Source organism: Sturnus vulgaris, chromosome 2 (assembly GCF_052056855.1).
Source record: "Sturnus vulgaris isolate bStuVul1 chromosome 2, bStuVul1.hap1, whole genome shotgun sequence".
In the NCBI taxonomy this organism is placed as follows: Eukaryota; Metazoa; Chordata; class Aves; order Passeriformes; family Sturnidae; genus Sturnus; species Sturnus vulgaris.
The window spans coordinates 8,756,812-8,781,845 of NC_142244.1; the positions used below are offsets into that span (position 1 = coordinate 8,756,812).

General features: G+C 34.6%; 1 protein-coding gene across 1 annotated transcript in view; it reads right to left on the reverse strand.

The window, feature by feature from the left end:
* The window catches only part of NCAM2 (neural cell adhesion molecule 2), a 261,608-nt gene that overhangs the window by 111,061 nt on the left and 125,513 nt on the right, over positions 1-25,034 (reverse strand). Inside the window, exons 2-6 of the mRNA XM_088157760.1 lie at positions 13,974-14,048; positions 12,798-13,004; positions 10,444-10,587; positions 6,759-6,896; positions 2,825-2,942 (exon numbers count right to left, since the gene is read on the reverse strand). Of these exons, the coding sequence (XP_088013886.1) occupies positions 2,825-2,942; positions 6,759-6,896; positions 10,444-10,587; positions 12,798-13,004; positions 13,974-14,048 (682 nt within the window). The remainder of the gene's footprint in view (positions 1-2,824; positions 2,943-6,758; positions 6,897-10,443; positions 10,588-12,797; positions 13,005-13,973; positions 14,049-25,034) is intronic.

Below are 25,034 nucleotides of genomic sequence, written 5' to 3' on the forward strand. Positions count from 1 at the left end.
AATGAGCAAATAACTAGTGTGAGAGTCCATTTTAAAAGTCAACAAAGATAGAAGAACATGGAAATGTGAATAACACAAGTCCTCAGTCTTGATTAATAACCTTAACAGGCATGGATATACTTTTTACACCATTAAGTGCAAGTCCTGCAGCACAATGGAGTAAAAAAATAATTTCCACCCTTTTTATTAGTACCTTTCCACAGTTCTCCAGGAGACCTCAGAATGTTTTGCAATTGAGACAGCAGAAAATGCTTCTGTTAGAATATCTAACACCATCTCTCTGAGGCCATTAGCTATACAGAGAATTCAGAAAACAGGCTTCCACTAAGTCACTTAATTACACCTGCCCATTTTACAAATGGTTAACCCGAGACAAATTAAATAAAATGACTGAACTCACATAGACAAAAGGTGAGGTTGGATTTAAAACTGAACACAATTCCCATAACTTGCTGTGAACAATATTATAATCCTCCCAAAATCACTATTAAAATTTTATCAAATTCAAGACATAATTCCACTTGTCTATTAAAATAGAAACACAATAAAACTCAGGTTAGTACCAACTTATTTTCAACATCAAAAAGCACACTAATCAGGACAAAATAGGGAATAATTTGCCATTAATTCTGATAAATATATTCAATTAGCTTCTCAATGGATGACAAACATATTAATATTAGATAAATTAGTTTAGATAAAGTCCCCTGACATTCACTGACAATGCTTTCTAGATTTTTCTCAAAATCAAGAAAAATTATGTTTATCTGGTTTTCCTATGCTCAGTCTAATTTCTTAAAAAACCCCTGTCTGAACTATTGTAGAAAACCAAGGTCTTTATCTTGACATACTTTTTAGATAAGGCCAAGGACATGAGATCCGCTGACTATGAACCCTTTTAATTGACTAAATCAGTGAAAATGGACCTGAAAATTTCAGCACAGAGATTTTAGAAATTTAATGCAGAAATTTAGGACTGGGATACCATTTAGAATTGTTTGCTTCCTCTGAAAACAGAAGGAATTTTCTCCCCCCGTTTTTTCCCCCCCTGCTTGAATATTAATAATTTCCTATCCCAGGGATTTATGTTCTTTTTGATGTATCATTTTACAAAATCTCAGTGTCAGCAAATAAAAAGTCAAGAATATTTTCTACTGGCAAGAATTTACACCCTAGTCAGACGAAATTAAAATAGAATCAAAGGGGGAAAAACAATCAAAAATGAAGAGAGGCACATTAGCCAATATTCCTCATTATGAGATAGTTCCTGAAAGAGGAATACAAGTTTGCACATGTGTGATTCAATATCCAGTCCACAAGCCTGAAAAACGTATAGAAAAACTTTACAAAAGATATTTAATGAATGGTTTAAAAATTTAGCTCCTCAAGGGCTGTCAAACCAAAGGGAAATCCTTCAGTGGATTGATAGTTGACACAGAGATAAGTGTGTGCCTACTATGGTATTTATAAAACATCAAAAAAATCCCACAACTGTTAATGGAGATATCAAAAAATGACGGAAATTTAACATATACCATATTATATACCATAATACCATCATAATATACCTTAATATATGCCATAGTGCTTATTGTCATACACCAAAGCCATTTAGGATAGCAAATTTCAGGCAACTCTTAAGAATTTTAATCAGATAGGAGAGACATTTAAAAAATTACTTCTAAGACATCAAACATAAAGAATATGATTTGAACTTAATATCACTTCTTTGATTTGAGCTACACATATTTGGGGGTTTTTTCTCCGTTTCACTGAATTTTGAATTCTAAGCCACATTAAGGAATTAACCTTGCATTCTATTTATTTACATCTCCTGGGATTCAAATTGCATGAGAGAAAAATTCAACTTCACAATTGACCTATGGCATAATAAGATTAAGGTATCAGTCAAAGGAAGAGAAACTTAATCTAACATTGTTCAAATGTTCCAAAAGAGGTGAAGAATTGATGGAAATCGCTTCCATGCCCATTTTGCAAATGGGATGACCTTTTAATCCACTTGAAATAATCTAAGTAGATGCAAATTATTCCAGTCTGAAATAGAAATGTGCACTGGTATGAGGTATTGAGATACTTTATATCCCAGGACTGATGCACATCTTTGTTGAAATTGAAAGAACACCGAGTAAATAGATATTTAAATTTTTATAAATGTTATATGGTAAGTGTTCCCAAATGACATAGCTATACTTTGCTCATGTCATTGATATAATGAAAAAAACACACATGAGATTTAAAAGCAATTCCATTTTCAAAGTATTTTGTACTTATAAATTTACATTAAGTTACACTGAAACTTATTCACTGAAACACTCCTGGGTCCTACAAGTATCTAAATTCGTACCTCTTTCTGAATCTCATTGCAAGAGAGAGTTAAGGCTAGAATCTATTTTTACAAATATGGAAATTGTTACCTTTTTTTTATTAGCATTTCTGTACTGGATACTTATTTATTGCATAAATGCGTATCTGTGCATTTATGTGCAAAAGTTGTTGTTAGGTTGTTCTTGTACTGTTTTTGAGATATGGACTTATTTCTTCATGAAGAAATCATGAAAATATGGTATTTTTGTTACTTTTTACATTCACCTCACTTGCTGGCAACCTGAGTGCAACTGAATTTGTGTGAGTCCATTCACACATTAATGCTTAATCCAGCCTTGGCAGTTAGAATAGAAATGGACAGAAAATTGTCTTAAAATTCAGTAGAGAAATTAAGGTTGCACAGCCTAATGAACTATGATAGAAAATAGGGAGATATTAAAACAAAGTGCTCTGATGTGAAGCCCTGGACTGAACTCACCTGTACCAGCTGATCTCAGGTGGAGGTGACCCAGTGGCTCTGCAGAACAAAGTTATTGCCTCTCCTCGATCTGCAGTGGCATTGAAGGATTTCTGTAGCAGAATGATTGCAGGGGGAACTGAAAAACCAAACATTACGTCCAATGAATGAAAAATAAAATATTTTAGGTGTTTCTAGAGAAACTTAAAATGCAATACCCTTTGCTATTTTGGGAATTTAGGGTTACAATGTGAACCATTGTTAGTAGTATTTCTTTACTTTTCTTAAATACAAGACTTTTAATTTCCTCAGGACATTTATAACTTTTTTTTTAATAGAGTAAATTTCTAAAAATTTTTTTTCAGCAGTTCTTCAATTTTCTTACAGCGTATTCTAAGATGACTGAAGTTACAACTAACATCTATCAGATAATACACCCGTAAGACATAAAACTATGTACTGGTGTTAGAAAGTAGTTTTTGAAGAGAGATCAGTATGCAGGAGTCTTGATTTTACATATTTAATTCCTTTTACTGAGCTCCAGTATACTTCCTGGGCAGGAATATCACCAGCTTCCAAAGGGCAAATGTGATAGAACCCAATGGATGCAATCTACTTGTATTTCAAATAATTTAATTTTGTTCTAACAATGACAAATGTTTTCTTTTCTTGATGGGATGAAGTTATTATAAAAATAGTAACATTTATAACATTAATAATAACTAAATATTAACATTTTATAGCTGTTATAAAATCATAACAGTTTGCAAAGAAACTTAATCTGACAGAAAAAAATAGCAATAATATTTGAGATGGAACAACTCACGGGCTGATATTTAACATATCTGTTTATATATCTGCTTCCATTAATTAACAAGCAAAGATGAAGTGTTCAAGGCCAGATTAGATGGAGATCTGTGCAACTGGGTCTAGCAGGTGCCCTTGCCCACAGCGGGGGTTTGAAGCTAGATGGTCTTTGAGGCCCCTGCAATCCAAACTAATCTATAATTCTATGAAATATACAAATAAAAACAATTCAAGTAGATTAGATGGAAGTTGATATGTGGAGGAGAAGGAGTGTCACAGAAAGTGAGAGGAAAGGGAAAAGATTAGAGCTTCACAAAATAGAGGTCAGCTAGCAAGAACATCCTGTGACATGACAGGGTGACTCAGTTATCCTTTTTATCTTTACTCTTCACTAGTGAAAAGATGAAATGGGCAACCCCAGTGAACTTGCTTTTAGTGTTCCATTGCACTCCACCAGATTTTTCTCACCCACTTTTGAAAACCAACTGTTGTGGCTTTCTACCAAATATTTCAGAAGCCTTTTCACATCTGAATCTTAAATATAGCAAAGGAATATAAAATCACATACCATAATTATCAATGATCAGTAACTGTGTGCTATGTACTTTTCACACTTTTTATTGGTGTGTCTTAGATTGTTTCACACATCACTTCTTTCCTATCTGAAATTGCATGGGCCATTACTCAGCATACAAAACCCTTCTGCTGTGCAACAGGAATTTATCAATCTCCAATAAAAAAACCTGCAATGCTAATTAGAAATGTTTAAACGCATTTTAGCTATTTTGCAGTGCATTCTAATGCCTAGACCTCGAACTATAGCTGGGAACACGGGGAGATAATTCCTTGCTAGAAGTATCAGGCTCTTCACTGTTCACCACTAAGAATTACAGGACTGTGACCTGGTCCAGTGCATTACTTAAGTGCTTCAATCTTCCAAGAGCTACTGCAACGACAATGAAATGAAATACTATTTTCACTTTTCAAAAGAGAATTTTTTTCAAGGAATAAATCTATTTTTCTTTTTATATTTGCATCTACATAGGTTGGATCTACAGTGTAAAGCTACAAAGAGGAAAAGAGAAATGAAGATATGCTGCTAAGTCTCTCGCATTTCATACTTAAAGCAGAGTGGCAAAGCTCAGTTCCATTTAGCTGTTCATATGCAAACTTTAATTCAAAAAAACCCCAAAAAACTACTACAATTAACATGGCGTGCCAGCTTTCATAAAGTGCCCCTAAGTTCCTTTGTTACAGTTTTTTCCTGCTTTGGAGACCTTATATACTCCTATCCAAGTTTGCTTGAAACCTGGACAACTTTTTCATTGGACTCAATGCTCTTCGTGGGTCCCTTCCAATTCATCTTAGTCTGGGATTCTTATCACAGAAATATAGTTAGTATAGATCTTTCATATTCCTGTAGATTCTACAGTGACTATTACAAGATGAGTAAATAAACAGCAAAGCTCTAAATTTGAATAACTTTTACGTACAAATACATTCCTGATAATCTTTTTATCACAAGCTTAGATTATCCTCCAAAATAACTATTATTTCTTATTTCTCTTTTGGAAAAGGAGATGCAGTAAAATATAGCCATGTAGCTTTTGGCTGCTTATAGACTGATCCTTCTTTTCTTTATTTTTTTGTTTTTTCTTATCTTTTTTTTTAATTCAGTTCATTTATAGGCTTTCCTTTTCACCCAAAAACACTACCATTTTTCTTTTTTTCATGAATTTTAATATTACTCTAAAAGCTATTTTGGATCAAGTTTTATCCATTCAACTTTATGTAGGCAAACCTATCTATTACTGTAAATGAAGCAGGAAATAGCTCTTAATTGATGTCACTCTACATGACCAACCATGTCACAATCATTTATTTGGCAGCTCCTTCTCCTCCCAAGACTGAAGTTTAGAGATGAGTGCTAACATTCTTGCCTAGAGTCATAATAAATATATGAAGGACCAAATTTGTTTTTATAATTCAGCAATAAATGATGTAAAGTTGGACCATGATTTGCAATCTAATGTTTTAGGTTAAATACAGACTCTCAGTTCAACTGCATATAAATACCAGATAGAAGGGAAAGGTAATCAGAAGGTGGATTCATAACCCTGTACATAAATAGCAGCAGAAGAAAATCTTATTTGGCATTTTAAATGCTACCAGATGCACTGCTGGAATTGTACCTAACCAGGAGTCGTGGCAATGCAGCACCAGAATTTACCACCTGCAACAATCCAGAGAATTCTGCCTCAGATGTTGCTGCTTCCAACGTGGACTAAGAAACACCTGTGCCAGAATCTGCTCTTCCTGCTGAAACGAGCTGTGAATTCACCTTTCATCATGACTGATGTAAACTGGGGGTGGCTGAGAAGGACCAGCCAAGGGCAAAGCACTTAAAGCTCCAAACCTAAGACACACTGTGGAAGAATTTCACTGAAAAGTTGACATTAAACAGACTGCAGAGATAAAAGATGCCCTTTATGAATGGTGTCCTTTCCAGGCAATGTATGAAGAGATAGTTATCTTTCAACAGGTCAAGGTCGGGTTTAAGATGTTGGGTTAAATGCTCCATCTTGTCTCAATCCATTGATTTTCCTTCTTAGAGTTTTATTATAAATTAATAAAATGTATCATGCAAATTTTCCTGAGGTAACTCCTCACATATTTTATTCCTCATAAAAATAAAATTTGGAAAAATCTGTTACTAAGACTGTTAATAAAATGCATCTGTGACTTTTGGGACAGCACATAAAGTACATTAACACAGTGAAGATGAATAATTATGAAAAATCAAGCATGTTTTTTTAAGAGTAAATGACAAACCGCTGAAAAATAGACTGAACTGAACTCTGAAATTCAAGTCTTGAAATAATTATTGTTCTGTAAATGATGAATAATAATGATCCATCCTTACATACTTATACTAACTGATATTATGAAATGTAATTAATTCTATTTACACAGTATATTTTTTTTCAATATTAAGCAATTACATTTATGGGAAACCAATACCAAACAGAAATGACAGTTATATTAACTAATCTAATAAGGGGTTTTTATAAGCAGATATATGTTAAAATAGGCCATAATAATCAAATAAAGCAAGAAGTCAATTCAAGAAGTCAACTTTACACCTTACCATTCACAATAACAATTATGTCCCGAAAGTCAATTTCTCCTCTTGCTTCCACTCTTCCTTCACATCTGTATACTCCTTCATCACTTTTATTGATGTTAAGAATTTGGAGATTATTGTTTGCTAATACTGCAAATCGATCTAGAAAGGGAAATAAAAAAATTAAGTGGCATAAACCAAGTAAATCAAGACAATATGAGGAATATTAACTTAAATAATATTTAAGTACTTTCTCTATACAATCTGAATGCTCATTGATAGAAAATCTGTACATTTAAAAGGAAAATGTAGGCTTAGAAATTTGGGGTTTCTTCTTTCCAAAATGCATTGAAATTCCTAGAATTCAATCTGGATTTTCCATTCATAATTTCCTTCCTACTCCAAGGAGTAATCAACTGTAAGTTAAATTACACTTTATTGAAAATTGAGTGGAAAACTCCTGAGCATTTACACAAAATAACAAAATGATTAAATGGAAAAAAAAAAGAAATAAAGACTCAAAAATTAAATTGAGTAATTGATAATAAAATAAGCAGCAAAATGCTGTTTCCCTCTCTATCTAGACTATCTCTCTTTGTGCCCATTCTACAGCACAACATTTAATGATTTTCAGCTTGCTTGCCCTCCTTCCCTCCTCCTATTCTTTTCTTCATTTCACTCTTTGCCAATGATATATTTCACCACCCTCTGACACGTCACAGAAATGGGTAGAAAGACATAACCCAAAAAAAGAAGGCACTCTATCTTCTGCAAAGACCAGTATAAACTGAAATTCAATAGACATTTTGAGGAGCTGAAGGAAACTGTAAAATCAGGCTCTGAAAGCCATGCACACACTTTCCTGCACGTGCAGCAGCAAAATTATAATCTGCAGGAGTAAACTGGGCCTGAATTTAATTTTTCCTCTCCTTTTTCTCTGAATTAGTCTATTGGGATTATGTGTTGATGTGTTGGCCTCAGGAGGAGCATGTTGGATCAGATACCCACTTTGTAATCCATGGAAGACCCCATGCTGCAGCAAACTCTCCCTGAACAACTGCAACCCAGGGAAAGGATCCACATGGGAACTGTTACACACTGACCACATTCCCCAATTTCCCTGCATTCCCTGGGGTGGGCAAGGTAGAGGGGTCAGCAATGAAAGAGTAAAGTTGTGTCTTGGAAAAAGGAAAGGGGAGATTATTGCTTTAATTATGTCTTTGTGCTTCACTTTTCAACAGTATTTAACTGGTAATAAATTCAATTAATTTTCCCCTCTGTCAAATCCATTTTGCTAATGCAAATCTGTGATCCCAGAGGTGCTACCACTGTTACTGGTGGCCTTGGCCAGTGGCAGGTCTTTCTTAGAGCCCTGCTGGCAATGGTTCTCTAGGACATGGGTGAAACTTCTGGAAGCTTCTCTAAAAAGCCCCTTTTGTATCCCCCTAGTACCAAAATCTTGGGAAAAAAATCCTAAATACAACAAGATTGTTGGAGAAAATTAGACAAAAAGTGTGAGAACACCAGCATTCACTCAATGCACTCTAGGGGAATTTTTGGCTCATGGTTTGCAAATTTTGCTGTGAATGTACCAGGTTTTGAGCCAGAATGCCCAACAAAATACTGTACATTCTAACAGTAAGACATGACTTAAAGAGCTGCTGAATAAAATATAGAAACTTTTGGAAAACGCTAAAGACCACGACTTGTATTAAACCTGTTTCATATACAACTGGCCATTCTTTACATGAGCGATTGTAATATCTTCTGAACACAAAATAAACACATCATGTTAACCATCTTAAAGCAAGCAATCACATTTGCATGTTGGTTAAATGTATTTTAATGCTCCACATGGACTCTGCAGGGCAATGGCACCATGCCTCCAGCACTGGAATTAGAACTGCACAAGCTACTGATTTGAAGTGGAAAAGAAATACCAGGGACTGTGCTACACTGAGGAAGCAGCAGGACTGGATTGCAACAGCCTACCCAATATGATCTAGAGGGCAAATCTGGCTCATTAAAAGTCTGCCTCAAATAATATTTCAGAATTAGAGAGAATTTGATCATCCACTGTAGATTTTGAAACTGGAAATATAATGTAGAACAGAGTAATTTTTATTTCACAAGGCATGAAAAAATTTCTTAACTGTAAGATAGTGGGCATGCTGTTTTTCTCCTGTATTTTAAATCCATATAAACAAAACCCATAAAGTTTACACTGTCCTATTTTTATGTGATTTAAAACTGCTTCCTCCCAGGCATGACTGGAACTGTATTTGGATACTGTTCTAGATCAGAAAAAAAAGGAAGTATTCAACTATTTAATTTAAAACTCATTTCTATCATTGCATCTTTTAGCACTGTGAAAGAAAATGGTTTAAAAAAAATAAGTTTTTGCATTAAAATTTTAAAAACTCAATTTTCAAAGTGCATGATTTTGAAGGAGAAAGGAAATGTTGCTTCATCTGCTTTGCTAATCCTACAGATTGATGGAAAACCAAAATGGCAATAAAAATGTTGAGAGAGACCTTTGAGACAGTTCTACTTTTTCATGCCCTGACTATAATCCTCAAACGACTTTTTCCTAGATTGAAAATTCTTACTTTATTTTCAGCGCTCTTATTTTTGAAAATTTTCTGTCCCACGTACATTCACTGTTTAATTATATATATATACATATAGACATATATATATAAATTTCACCTATCTTTTTCTAAGTAGAAGTTTGCTGTTTCCTTTTAGTCTCCATGTCTAGATGACAGAAGAAATAGGATATACTAAATAAGAAAGTTTAATCAAAACTTTCTTTCCCAATGGAGAGGAACCTGAGTCCAGAAATATCAACAAAGCTTTTGTTTTCCCCCTAACAACTGTTCCACATTTGCTTATTTGACTTCATAAAGCCCCCAATTAATTTTCATTTTGAACTAAAAATAACAATTAATTTTGAAAGAATAAGAATTTTAAGTCCGTATTGCTACGGTGAATTTCATTACATGCAGAGAGAAAAGCTGATGGGAAGTTAGAAAAGCTGGTTAATTAAAAATGTTAGTTCCATTTCCAGAAAATGTGAAGAAGTCCTGTTTTGGCAAAGATGACTATTGAGACAGCATTGAAAAAAACGATTCAAAGTTTTTGTGGGGGTAAGTAAAAAAATTAGATTTGCCTAATTATTTGCCTCTCTAGAGACTTAGAACTTTCATGTAGGGAAGGTTTATCTTAATCCATGTTTTATCAGTCCAGCCTCAGCAGATTACTTATATCCCAGTTACTTGTAACTCAGAAGCAAACTCTCACAGTAATGCAAAATGCCTCTCCACCTGGAATTCTCTGAGCAACTGGGCAAGTATCCCAAAGGATACTTTGCTGTGTAGGGTCAGTATCACAGCTTGGTGTGCAGCCAAGTTCATCTCTGTGTGTTTTAAACGTGTTCAACTCCTACAGACAAGGCACACCAGGAAGTGATCCTGTGAGGGAGTTTTGACACTCATGTTATACCGGGCAAAATTCTCAAATTGAAAAAAGAAAGATATGTGGAAGAAATCATTGTATACAGGTTCTCTACATCACAGAACCTGTCTAAATTACATTTAAGCTGATGGGCTAATCAAAACCCCTCACTGAAATGTGATTAGTCCTTTTTTACAGCAATATTTTCATATTAATTGGAATGTATAACTTCAAGAGTTACCAAAATACTAACTGTCAGCAGTAGCTGTGACTTCCTCGTTCCGATACAACCAGCTGACAATGGGAGCAGGGGAACTCGTAACACGGCAAACAACTTCTGCGTCTTCTCCCTGCCTGAACTCTTGTGGAGATACTATGTCCCGAAAAGTGAGCTTTTCTGAAAAGGAAAAAAAAAAAAAAAAGAAGAAGAAAACAGAATACTGTAAAAGTCTTACACTTAATTTAGCATTAAAATTGTATGCAACAACAAATAAGATAAATACCGCTATTAAATCTTCTCATTGTGGTAATATAGGATTATTTCCATAATATAATTTTCCCACATAAGACTCAAATGGCCCTGGACTTATACTCTGCCTGTAAAAATTACTTTACAATCCTTTTGTGCTATGCAAAATGTTGTTTATTTGTATACATTCTGCAGGTTTTATAAACATATTTTCATTGTTTTCAATGTTCCAAAAAAAAGTTTTTAAACTCTAGGTCTTGGAAGTTTAAAAATTCATGTTGATAGTTTATTTACTCTCTTGTGGGTTTTATTCCTCATTAGTCTGTTACTGAATTAAAACCTCATGTTTTTATTCTATCAAAACATGAAAAATTGGAAAATTCTCACTAGAAAAGTAGAATTTTTACCTCTCTGAGAAAAAAAGCAGCTGAGTAAAATGCAACATTAAAAAGCCAATGACAAACTATTAGGTCTATAATGACTAGTAGGTCGTAAGAAATTGTAGCATTATTTTTAGGAACTAAGATTGGTTCAGGTCTGCTGAAGCTTTTGATTCTTCCAAACTTAAATAACCAAAGTGTATTTGATTTTCCACGTGTCAAATAAATTCAGTATTTTTAGAAGTCCAAGATTATATTAATCCATTATGTCACATAAGATCTAATATAGTTGAATAATGCAAAAAAAAAAAATCTGGAAGAATTTCTCTCTCAGATCAAGGATGGCAAATTATATTTCAGAGTAAACTTTGGGGAGCTTAAGCCAGAGATGCAGCATCACCTGTGGTTCTTTGCATTGATATGAGTGCAGGCTCAAATAATCCACACATTTCCCACAGCAGAGGGAGCACAGCTTTATTACACCTCTCATCATTTTTGGATGAAGTCAGAAAAAACCTCTCACAGACATCTGGGAGTCCCAAGAACCAGGCCCTAAAACTACCAACAAGTTATCCTGCTTTCTTCTTACATCACAAACATGAAAGAAAAAATTTTACACGTCTGTTCCCACAAACCTTGACATTTCTTGCGTAGGTTTTCAGGTTTGTCTGAGCTCAGAATTATTAAAATTAACACATGCAAATTCTTCTAAAGACTTCTACTCTTCTCAGCACTCTACTAGTGGAGTAACTGGCAGTTTTATGCATACAAATGGATTCCTGAAAAATTTAACTCCTTTGATTTGTGAGGTTTCAAGCCATCATGTAATTGCTTCAAACTGCTACCACCATTTTATTGGTTGTTTTATCAGACGATTTTTTAAAAATGGTATGTCTTTTGTTATCTGAATTATCTGTCCCTCTTAGAAGCAGTGCTTTACCATTCTACTCTGCATTTTCTGTCTCATTGTAATTCCTTCACATTTAAAAAACCTGTTCTCCAATGAAATTATATCCTAACTCAGCTGAAGGGCTGCTGGCCTATGTCCCATCCTTTCACCAACAAAGACCTTGCCTTACATATTCACTGTGCTTGTTTAATGTACAGCTTTTACGAGTTTTCGATTTATCTAAAAAATGCAACACAACGTAGTTATTCAATGCTGAGAAAAAAACTCAAATCTCTTGGAGAATCTCATACCACAATAGAATGCATTTATTTTTCAAATATACTCCTCAAGTAGTTGCTTGTAATTGAAATCCATTTTGGTTACTTATCACACTAAAGCTTTAATGCTTTATGTCAAAATTCTTTTATAAGGCCAATAGCAAAACACAGATTAAAATAACAATTCAAGAAAAACTCCACCTTTTAAATGTCATATATTGCACTTCCTGCACTTTTGTTTATGCACATATTTGTAATATAGTGTATTTTGTAAACTGTGCACACACTTGTAATATGAATTATACTGGTCTATTTTTTTCCTCCTATTTTCTCATTTCTTTGAGGGGCATATAGTGCACCCTCATAAGCACTCTAAAATACAGGAGAGAAGCAATCTACAATATTTATAAGAGGCCTTCCATTTAATTCAAATCTTTGTCATAATGTCTACTTACTAAACTGCAGGAGGTGCAATGATTTGGAAGATCAAGCTCAGAGCTCGGGATGATATTTTCAGAGGCTTTAGTTTCTCTGTGCCAGTGGCTTTTAAAACATAGTCTTTTATTTGCTCATTGATAGCGTTTTACTTACGATAAATCTCCAGAACTACAGTGGCCTCCTGAGTTTGTCCCTTAGCATCTGCTGCTTGGCACCGGTATATGCCGGCATCTTCTACGTTTGCGTTGTAGATGGTGAGGCGAGACCGAACGCCTTCCTTCTGAACAACCACCCTCTGACTCGAAACAATCTTCTCTCCCTGTGGGTTGTACCAGTCTATGTTCTCAGGCTCACCAATGGCTGCAAAAAAACAAAGCCCAAAACAATCCAGATTTAGACATTTAGGAGGACATCATGCGACGCGCATGCCTACCCAGCGCACAGCCTATGCAGTGTCGGGAATTTAAGCAAAGTTCAGGAAGAATTTTTTCATGGAAAGGGTTATCAAGCATTGGCTACCCAGGGAAATGGTGGAATCATCCTGGAGGTGTTCAAGGGACGACTGGATGTGCCACTCAGTGTCATGCTCTAGTTGACAAGGTGGTGATCAGTCAAAACTTGGACTTGACAGTTTTGAGGGAATTTTCCACCTAAGTGATTCTGCGTTTCCATAATGTCAGCTGATTGCTCAATTATGTGAATTGTAAGAAAGACAAGCAGGACAAAACTGCAGGCAGATGTACAATCATTGAGACAGGGTGAATAGCAGGTCAAGGATCTCAAGAGGGAGAAAAAAACCCACAGAAAAGTATAAAATCCTATAGGAAAAAAACAGGCTGTCCAGCAGTGACTGGATCAATAGGTCAAGTCATCAGGAAATTGTACTGTCAGGCCATGTGTCACTGTCAATGGAAGATCTCAACTCAGCAACATCAAGGATCCCTATCAATCAGCTGCAAATGCAAATTCTTGCCCTCCTGACTGATTACTGCCTCACTAGAAAAAAATCTCCTTGGCTGTCTCGTTAGGTTAGAAAGGATATAATTCCTTAGTTTGAAAAAGTGACAATATTTTAACTACAAAAGCATCCTAACAGATATAAACTACCTGTACTGATACAGATTGATTGAAATAAAGAGATCCTAGACTATAAATGTGAAGCCAGTGAAGTTCTAGTTCTAGTTCTAGTATTTACAGCTCTCACAAGTCATTGTGAATATAAAACAATATTTTAATTTAATATTGTGAAACAACCACTTCAGTTACAAACACATAAAAAGTTCAAAATTTAACAAAAATTACATGTCTACAAATAAAATTAATACATACCTGTGCATGTGAAGAACTTGGATTCACCCACGCTGAGCTCAACTTTGCTAAGTGAAATTGTTACTTGAAGTAAAGCTGAAAAATATAAAGTAGATTGTAAATTAATTTGGGAATTTATCAGTTTAAATCCTATATTGTCAAGTTTTATATTGTTTACATTCTATATGCAGAACCTGTTCTACAAGTCTGAAATTTCAACTAAACGTTGTTATGTTTTGAACTAAAGTGCATATAGAGATAACAATCTAAATAAGAATGTTACATGACAATGATAGCCTTATGTCCCCAACTTGAGGACAAAATTAAAGAAGAGGGAAAATAAAAAAGAAAACGTAATAGAAATATACATAAAACTAGAAATTCAGTGAGAAAAAGGTGATTTGTAACACACAGACTGACTAAGGGTAAATCATGCCTGACCAACTCCACCATCTTCTAGGATAAAATTATTATTTTTTTGCACAAGAGAAGAACAGTAGGTGGCAATTATCTTGACTTTATCAAGGCTTTTGGCATTCCCTCCCACAATAGTCAAGTGTATCAGATATAAAAAGCAAGGTTTTGTTAGTAGGGCTGGTTGCAGGGAGGGAGTTCAGAGGTTGTGCTGTGACAGATGCAGGCAGTTCTAGCTGGGTCATGCACTGCAGGACACAGCTGAGAGGGCTGAAGGAGTTTGTAGCATCTCAGAGAATGCCAAGCAGAGAGACAAGAAGGCCAAAATGATAAGAGGTGCTCCATGGCACAAATGATAACACTCCAGGGCTCTGGCCAATGCATGAGCCCATGACAGAGCAAACACATCCTGAAAGGACTGTGGATAACCCACAACAGAACAGAGGAAATGAGTTAGACAAAAGGAACAGTGGAAGAGTGAAAAAGAAGCAAGGACAGAAAGAAACCACTATGTCCTCACCCCAGCCTCCTGCATTATCCATCACCTCACTGAATGGACCTGCATGGGTGGTGGTGATGATAAGGGGAGTGAAGGCCAGGAACAGGAGGGAGTGGTATCTGGAGTCTGGGAAAGAGGCTGAAAGGTGTTTTCCCTAAGTTTCTAAGTCTCTAGCTTTTTTTATGTGACAAATTTTACCCATGATTATAATTTCAAAACTTGCTAAAACCCACAACTATTTGGTTCTGTTGATAGTAAAAATTCAAAAAAAGCTGAGCACAGAAAAACTATCAGCAAAGTAGTATCCATAGATATTAACATGAGAGCTACTAGAATTAAAAGTGCAATGAAATAGATTTGCTATTAACTTTCATGTAATTAGCCTAAATAAGCAAGAATTACACAAGATGTGAATTTTTTGTTCCAATAGACATATCAAAAGCTACACCAAAAAAGGCAAAGAAAACTGAAGATTGCTTCAGTATCTATCAGTCTGCCAACCAAAACTTAACAGAACTGGGTATTTTACACAAAAATTCCAAACAAACAAACAAAATCAAAGATCAAATATCTGTTCAGCACATAACATTTTTCATGATTCTCAGTCCAAAGGGACAACCAGGAAGGTGGCAGAGCTGCCTGGAGTCCAGAAAGAAGCTGAAGGGGGCTGTAAAAATGTTGAATCCAGTACTTGAGAGGAGGGAGCAGAGGCATTTCCAGTGCACCAGTGAGGAGCAGTGTGAAGGACACACAGAGCCCTGGCAGAGGAGGAGTCTGCTTGTTCTCATCTCTGCTCTCTACACCCACGGGACCAGAAGCAAAAACCAACCTTCCGTGTAAGAAAGGAAATGAGCTGAACACAAAGTTTTACTTTATGCTGTAATAAGAATCAAGGAGTAATAAATCATCCAGGAGGCTCCAAGCCTAATTTCTTTATTTACATGTCAGGTAAAGCTTTACTACAGCTTCCAGAGCTATGACTGCTGGTGGAAACCAAGGTATTATTACAGCCATGAGGGAACTCAAAGAGCTTGGATGTTTATTTCACATCACAGACTCGCTTTTCAGGTCCCATCCTACCATTTTTCTGGTACCATATTCTGTTAAAAAGCAGTCTTGTACATTTGCTTCAGAAATATATATGCTAGCATTTCAGCAGTGTTGCTTCAAGGATAATTGTATTGCTTAATTCCAATAACTGATGGCAAACGATATAAATGCAATAGATTAGGTCATATATGTCAGGTAGGATGTAAGAGGTGGCATGATGAGACGTGAAAAAGTAAGAAAATATTTTTCCTGCATAAATTAATAGGCATTTGATATTGGAACACAGCTTTGGTAAAGGGCTCAAATCCAATTACATTTCCTAGCATGAGTGTAACTATATAAACTCTGTGGAGACATGCTAGCTACATCTCTGAATCCAAAAGGAAATCTTTTTTTCTACATATGGTACTTCAATATTCACAAAATAGAAAAATATAAGACCATCTGTCTCATTTTCCTAGCCTCACTATTTTCCTAGCTCTGCTTGATGCAAATAAAAAAATATTGCTTCATGCAACCTAGAAGGAAAAATATTGCCCAAGTTATTATTCTAGAAATCTCTGCTTTTCAGTAGTCAGGCAAATATTCAAGTATGAAGCTAGGAGAATATTCATTACTTACTGAAAGCAAAATATTAAAAAGAGACAACACATTCAGAAAATTTCACCATACTTCTAAATCTTTCTCAAGAACTACAGATAGCATAAGCTCTGATGAAGATGGCAGAAATGTACTCAGAACTCAAATTATTACTGTACACTACCTAATGGATGGATTAATAAAAAATGGAGTTTTTTCATCAGGCTGTTGTAAATCTCTTTGAATACACAGGCAAATGCTTATTTTATCAGACCACTGGAGATATTGCAAAAATTTAGTAGAGGTGCTACCTATGTTAAACAAAGCCCAGAAATAAAAAGAACCTTCTTGACAGATGTGATAAAGTACTTTCCCTTCCCATGTTTCCAAGAATATCACCTAACTACCTATTCATTAAAATATATATATATATATATATATGTAAAATTTGGAAAATGGCAAGATGTGAAAGATCAATTTAAGTAGAAGTCTAGGAAGTGTAATGCCATTGTAGTACAGCTGTTCTGGGAAAAAGTGAATTCATTGGGGGCTTCCCTCAGCATTTGGTACATGTCCAATTTCAGAGCAAAATAAAAGAGCACTACTAGAACTAGGTGATAGAACCAATCCCTTCCCTTTTGATCAGAGTCATTATAAAGGACTTATTATCAGCTGTAATACACTAAGAGGATTCTGCTTATTCTGAATTATTCCTTAATGGGTTTAAAAATCACTAAGGAAGATAAGTAAGAACAGTAATGAGAGGTCCATTTGTACTGTTAAATATGGAGACAGATGAATGCATTCATAAGGACTAATATTTAGTAGACTAATTGATTTCAGTCCCATTAGCAGCAGTAGCCTCCAGGTTTCAGAACTACCATCACAAATCTGCCATAGGTCTCTGCAGAGATGATCACCTGATGCAAGAGAAGTGAGGTGCCAACAATGAGAGGTTACAAAAATTGCAGCAGTAAGTCACTCACATGTGCACTTCTGCTGTCCATCAGCAATATAGTAAAACACGTTCAAAGTGTATACTATATAAATGTACTTATATATATATATAAAAGGTAGTATATACACAAGGTACTAAAAAGGTAAAGGGGAAGATATTTAAATAAAATATGAAAAAAAGGTGGAGTAAACTCTGCTTCAACTAATAAACCCACCCAACATCTTCTTGCTAACTCAGTTTCTTAAAAAAAAAAACAACCCACCCAAGCACTGATAAAACTTGAAAAAAAACTTCCTTATGTCTGTATTGGAAAGACACCAGTAACAAAGCATATCATATTCTGTTCTAGTTTCCACAATATAAATTGTCTACAACATAGTTCAACAGTTTTATGCTACATCAATTCATCTGAATAACTTTTTGAATTTACTTTTGAACCATTAGACATCACTCAGCTGTGGAGGGGTCTTTCTAAATCTGTTGGACTGCAAATAATCTGGAAAGGTTAATGGGAAGGCAGTAAAAAGGAAAGGAGGCAGCTCTGAAAACAAAGCAAGGCATAATTTGGGATCAACATGGAGCTAAGGACAGCAGTGACAGCTACAGACACTCATTTGGACAGCTTTAACACTGGCTTCTAAGAAAAACAAGTAGACTGCAAGATATAGCTGAGGGAGTGTTTTCTTTGGGAAGATCCTAATTCTGTTTAGTGTAAGTTCTCTGACAAAAACTACACCCTTGGCTCTGGGTGTTCTTTGACTTCATTTAGTAAGCAAGCTTACTTGGGTGATGTGGTTTTATTTTCAGCAAATGACTTAACTTCTGTTTAATATACACTTAGAAAGCTAGGCTTCATTATCCTTGAGCATGAAGAAATTAGTATGTTTTTAATAGGTATCAAATTCAATCCCAGAGCAGTCACACACAGAGTTAATCTTTCTACCCTTTATTATTCAGAATTCCAAGAATATTATGTTTAAGTGCACTGATGCCCACATAAAAGTGAATAGGCTTTGAATTAAAATTACAGGACCCTTGAAGAAATTTATCATCCCTTAAAATTCTAATGTATAATTTAAATATCTTTTGAAACATCATTAAAAGAACACTTGGTAGGGTTCTTTTTAATACTCAGTTTTAGAACCATTTGGACATCTAAGCTGAAATGAGGAAACATAAATTAGTAAATATACAATTAACTTCTTAAGTATCAGACAGTTCAAGATAATTTTATTTTAGGGCAAATGCTTGAATTCTTTTTAAAAATCTGAATAGGCTAAACTTTCTTAACTACTTATTCAGCAAAATAAGAAATACAAATCCAAAAAATCATTAAACAAGGCATAAAGTTACATTGCCATTAGCCAAAGTCTGATCTAAGCCATTTCCATGACTAATCAAAAAATTGGGAGCAGTATACCTCTGCCTTGAAGAACTCCATTAAAAAACAATATAAAGTAAGGCTGAATTAAAGTCTATTTAAAGTTGTTGGCACTTGAGAGGTGGAATGGAAACCAATGTTTGGAGATATCTTAGGTCACCTAAGGTACTATTGCTTTTTCTTCACATAAACAAAGAAGACTCCAACACTTTAGACCTTTGAAGAGGGAACAGCATGTGGTCAAATATTACACAAGAGACGACCATTATAGATAATGCTGTAGATATTAAAATTATCATCATAAAACAGCAAATGACATCTTAGCAAAGAAAAGGATTTGACCACATACTGAGACATCTCTCTCATACCCAAGTGATCTATGTATGGGGAAAAAGTCCTATCGTCCTATCCTGAAAAGGAGATAGTGTTCTTGTTGAGCTTGTAAAGTCTGTGAGACTTTTGATAGTGTTAACACCACCTAATGCATTTTTAATCTTTTAGGAACAAAGTGAATGCTAAAGAATAATCTTTTTTTCTATGCCTGTGAGAATCTGCAGTGAAAAATTAATCCAAACAGACTATTCAAATGCAATTCATTTAATGTTTTCTCATTTAAATGTACTTTTTGGGATTTTTTTCTCCATTTTTAGCAGTTTAATAAACTACACAACATTTCCTATTCATCCTTTCCTAATATCCTAATAACGTGTAAACAATGTAGCCCTAGATTTTTTTCTTATGAATAAAGGTATAATAACTGGCCTAATGATATCCTTCTTCCATCGAATGGCCTTGAATGCTTGTCTGCAAGTTTTGCAAACACATCTGAAAGACAATATTTTGCATCTGCAAAGACTATAAAAAAATTTTAAACCATAAAAAGTTTGGTTATTTCAATTTTCTAGTGGGCTGACTACTAATAAATCATAAAGCATAATTTCTCCATGATATGACAGTACTGAGAGATGTTAAATTTACAATTGCTTGGCAGAAAGTTTCACAATTAATTAAATAGTTCAGTATAAATGAACTTTCCATTTCATCACATTAGCCTTAATTTGGATTTGTTAGTAGAGAACACAGTTCTGACTTAAAGTTCTAAGAATTTATTTGAATTATTATGGATTCCTTCTTCAATTTCTGTCTTATAGATCACAGAGTGTTTTATTTTTACTTAGACAAAACAGTCTTTGTGTCATCATGAATTCATTTCCTGCATCTGTTGAAGTGTCATTTTCCCTGATGAGAGGAGCTGGAAGTCACACAAAGTTCAAACTGCCTTCTGGGCCAGAACAGATGTTAGAGGGGTGAAATGCACGATGAAAGAGCACCAAAACAATCCAGTTTTGTGCAACAAATACTGAACCATAATCAGAAAATTCTCTGTTAAACATTCTTTCCGATGACACTTGCAGCAGAAACAGTAAAATAGATAAGCCATTAATATCTGAGCAGAGACAGTAAACAAGTAGAAACCAGTCTGCTTGCTACAATTATAGTCACAAGACTAATCTCAAACAGAAGTTACTCACTACTGTTTCCCCAAAAGTCAAGCACTAGAAATAAACACATAAATATTGTAAGTGCTATTGAGATTTTCAGGTAGCTTGATAATGAGAGCTCAGTTCTTCAAAACTAAAAAGATGGGTTAATGGGCGAATTTTTATATATAGATTTACAAGCCCAAACATATTTATATATTTTAAAGAATACCTAAAGAATATTTATGAATATTTAATATTCCTAGTCATGGCTTAGAAGATTATTAAAATAATCAAGATTAATAGATCAAAAAATGAAAAAAAAATCAATATGATTTATTCACTTAGAATGAGTGTAAGTGAAAGGCATGATGAAAATTGGAGGAGTTTAGCTATAAAGTGTCAGGCATGACATGATGCATATCTTTAATTTTAAGTTATTCTAGATAAATTCAGTAGAGCTTATTATGCAAGGGAAGAACAGTGAAGTTTAAAATTCATTTAACAGAATATTATGATATATTAACTGTAGAGGAACATATTGGGGAACCTTTATCGTGTATTGGTGTCACACATATATAGATACATATGCAGAGAAAAAAATAATATAGAAGAAGATGATCAAAGTACTATAGAATGCTGCTTATCAAAGATGAACATCACCTTAACAAACTCTGCTCAATCTGATTTTTTTTTCCGCAGCAATAAACAGAAAGAAACATTATTTTTTATGAGCCTATGAATACTTAGGAACATGCTTCCTAAACTGAAAATTATTAAACTGGAGAATTCCTAATTTCATAATATCTCCTACACATAAGGTAAATCTTCTCAAAACCAAGAAGTAGCTCAATAAAAATACACCTGAAAAATAAAGACCTTAATCTTTAAAGTAACAGTTTTTTAGTAATAGCAACCTAGAGGTGTAGAATAAGTGGGAAGATAGACATGTACATTGTGGAGAGGGTTTATATTTTAATATTAAATTTCTTTTCCCAAACAAAAGATGTTACACAAGAGACCTCAAGTTGCACCACAGGAGGTTTTGATTAGATATTAACATACACTTCTTCACTGAAAGGGTTGTTGAGCATAGGAAAACACTGCCCAGGGAAACAGTGGAGTCACCATCCCCGGAGGTATTTAAAAGATGTGCAGATGCAGAGATTAGAGATATGGCTCAGTGCTGGGCTTGGCAGTGCTGACTCAAAATGGTTGGACTTGATGATCTTTCTGGTCTTTTCCAACCTAAATGTTTCTATGGTGTTTTGGTTTGGGTGGGGTTTTTTTGTTTGTTTCTGTTTTGTTTTCTTTTCTTTTTTTAATCTAGTTTAAAATTGATTTAATATAATTTCCAAAAGACAAGTGGCAATGTGCACTAAGTAATATACAGGAATCTTTTTTAAACATAGTAAAGCATGTTTGTACTCAGTGGTCAAACACTGGAACCAGTTTCCTAGAGAGGCTGTTGATTCTCCATCCTTGGAGATACCAAAAACCGGACTGGGCACAGCCCTGAGCAATCTGAGCAGGTGTTTGGAGCAGGAGTTTTCTTCCTGCCTTCCTGCTTCCACTGGTCTGTGAGTGTCTATGTGATCTTTCCAACATGAAAATCTAACTTGTTTCTTCTTGCTCCACTGGACAGCCTTTCATTATAGAACTGTAAATCAGACACAATACAGAGGAAACAAAAAAGTACCTAAGGGTCACATTTGTCAAAACCTGCAAACTTGAAGGTAAAGCCACAAACCTTAGAAATGCTTCTGAAAAGAAGCACTCATGGCAAGAGTGCCTCATATTTCCTCCTTATATTCCATTTTGTTTTCTCTAAGTAAGAAACTTTCTGAAAACAGCATTTCTTCATTGCTGCTGGGTAGTCAGTACCAGTCTGATAATTTGCCAAGGCAGTAACTGAACATGGACACCCTCACTGAAAGGTACATACAGCACTGCTTGGGGACGAGCAGCATAAAACATGATACTGAGAAAAGGAAAAAAAAAAAAAAAATCCAAGCTAAATCCCTGCTAAAATTCTTCCTTCAAAATCAGCTAACAGCCCAAGAGGTCCCTCAAATTGCAGAAGGGTGTTGGATTGAGCCAGCATTCATCTAACTACTTGGCATTTATAACCTAAATCCAAAGAACACGCTTCTCAAACTTCAAGCCAAAAGCTGTCTGCAAAGTTTCTGCTGAATGCTAAACACATTAACCCTCCAAATATAACTAATGCACCAATAACTAACAGAAGTAATACAACATGAATACATGTCTTGGAAGAAGTCAAGAGCCTGCTCATTCTTAAACAATACATAATCCATTCCCACAAAAAGTCTACTTCAAGAACATTCTGCAAAGGAGATGTACAATATTTGTTTCTAATGTGATGTATGCATTAAGGCATTTTTGGGGGGGAAAATGAAATGTAAAGATAGCATTGTAATAGAGAGAAGGCAAGAAATCAGATCATATAATTATAGCATCAACATAACCTGACTGATTTAAAAACAAGAGATTTTTGCAACAAAAGGTGTAATGAATCTTTTTCCCTCAGTTCTCACTAGAAAAATGCTTAGAGTTCAGAAGTTATTAGGTAAGATTGAAAAGAAAAACAAGAAGTCGGCCTGGTACAGAAGCCACTGCAATTGAGTGGCAACTGTTGCTAAAAATACAGTAGTTTCTATGAAATGTACATGTAGGTAACAAATAAATTACAGCAGAACAATGTGTAAACTAAAGTCAGCTGCAGAAGGAGCAGTATTTAGGTCAATGCATCTTGAACAAAACACATTGACTAATCAATGTCTCTATAGCTAAAAAGAGAATATTTTGTCTCCAATTGAAAGATCATTGAAACAAACATCTGTATTTGCTTTCCTCGGAAGTTTGTATTTTTTCTCGTAAAAAGGATGACACATGCAAAGATTACTTGTTTCTGAGAAAGGACTTTTCTAGTCTAGTCTAGGACTTTTCAAAACCTCACATTTTTGATTGTAGGAGTTTACAGAGATTGTAGAAATGTGATCCAAGGATGCCAGTTCGACATCTGAAGAAAATGAACCAATGTCTCAAAGAACTATGAATTGTCTCATTCACAGTCTGCTGTCCTGCTGAGGACAGACATCGTCCGGGCATGGAGAAATGGCTAAGAGGACTTCCTGCTGCCAGACATGTGCATCCAGGCAGTGTCTAAATTCAGATTTAAGAACGTGCAGAATTTCTTTTGGAAACAGTCACTTTGTCTACATGGTCCTTTTAAAAGGTAGGTGGTTCTTGAGACACTCCAAATTGGCTGGAATATTAATTTATGGACTCATCTTTTCACCCAGTGAAGTTTTTACTTTAAGCCATGCTTTTATTTTTTTCTTCCTTCCATCACATCCTTGAAAAACTTGAACCTGCATTTTGAAATGCAAGGGTCCACACTCCAGTACTCAAGTTTTCCACTATTACTAATCCAAACTCAAAAATATTATCAACTTGGGGTGATCCTTAAACCAGAAACATTACTCACATCAGCTATTTAAGAAAATTTTGTTTAGAAGAGAGGGGTAAGCACAGAATTACCCATTTTGATATATGCCCTCTCTACTGCTTTTATTTTCCTTTACTTTCTGCTTCTGGAATTTACAAATAAAGCAATTAGAAAACAGAGTGCATAACATGGACAATCTTATTCAAAAACATCTTGACATATAATTAGTTGTAGAAATATATTTTATCTTTCATCAAAACCTTTTAAAATTTTTGCTATATTTCTAAGCAACCCAATGTTAGAATTACTGTTGCATGATTTTTTAATTTTTTCATCGTTTTAAAATAGAATAACATTAAGTCAGTGATGTGTTTGTTCCTGTTATATTCCCTGCTGAAAAATCCATTTAAACAATTTCTAAGAAGTCATAAATTACATAAACAATGCTAAAAATGCCCAAGGAGAGGAAGATATTCCACATTCAATAAGCATGAAAATTTTTTAGAAAAATATTCTTTCAGCACAAAGCATTACTCTGAATGGTCAAAACCTGAAGAAATGTGATATTTGTATGAATTAATATCTGTTTAAAAAAGGCTTAGGCATTATTATTACAGAAGTGTGACTGTTGAGGATATCAGAGCTGTTATGTGCTGAATGTGCTTGTGTTTACAGGTGCAAACCTCACAGTCCATTGCAAAGATGACAGACTTTATGCATACAACTTCAAAAATCAGGAATGTTCCCAACCCAATTTAAGCAAACAGCTTAGCATTGCACAAAGCATATTTAATTTTTCAAGAACTTTTCTAACTTAGTATATAGATCAATACATTAAAAAGATAGGTATATTAAATTGTATAAAAGAAAGGATAATATATTCACATAAATGATTCAATTAGCTTACCGGTAACTTATTATTCAGCACAAAGCCAGTCATTTACATCAACTCCCAGGCTATATTTGGGATGGGTTAATTCAGCTATGAAACTTGACATTTTCTTTATATCTCTGAGAAATTGACATAAAATTATAGAATTATTTAAGATGGAGGTGACCTCTACACATTATATTACCCAACCTTCAGCTCGTAGTAAGAATTACCTCCAAACTTAGATTAGATACCTTGGTCAAACAAAAAAAAAATATCTTTTGCATCTGAGTTCATTTAGAACCTTACATTAGAAGCTGAAATTATTAGAGATGAAATTCTAAAGATGCAAAAACTTTCCTTCATTATAATAATTT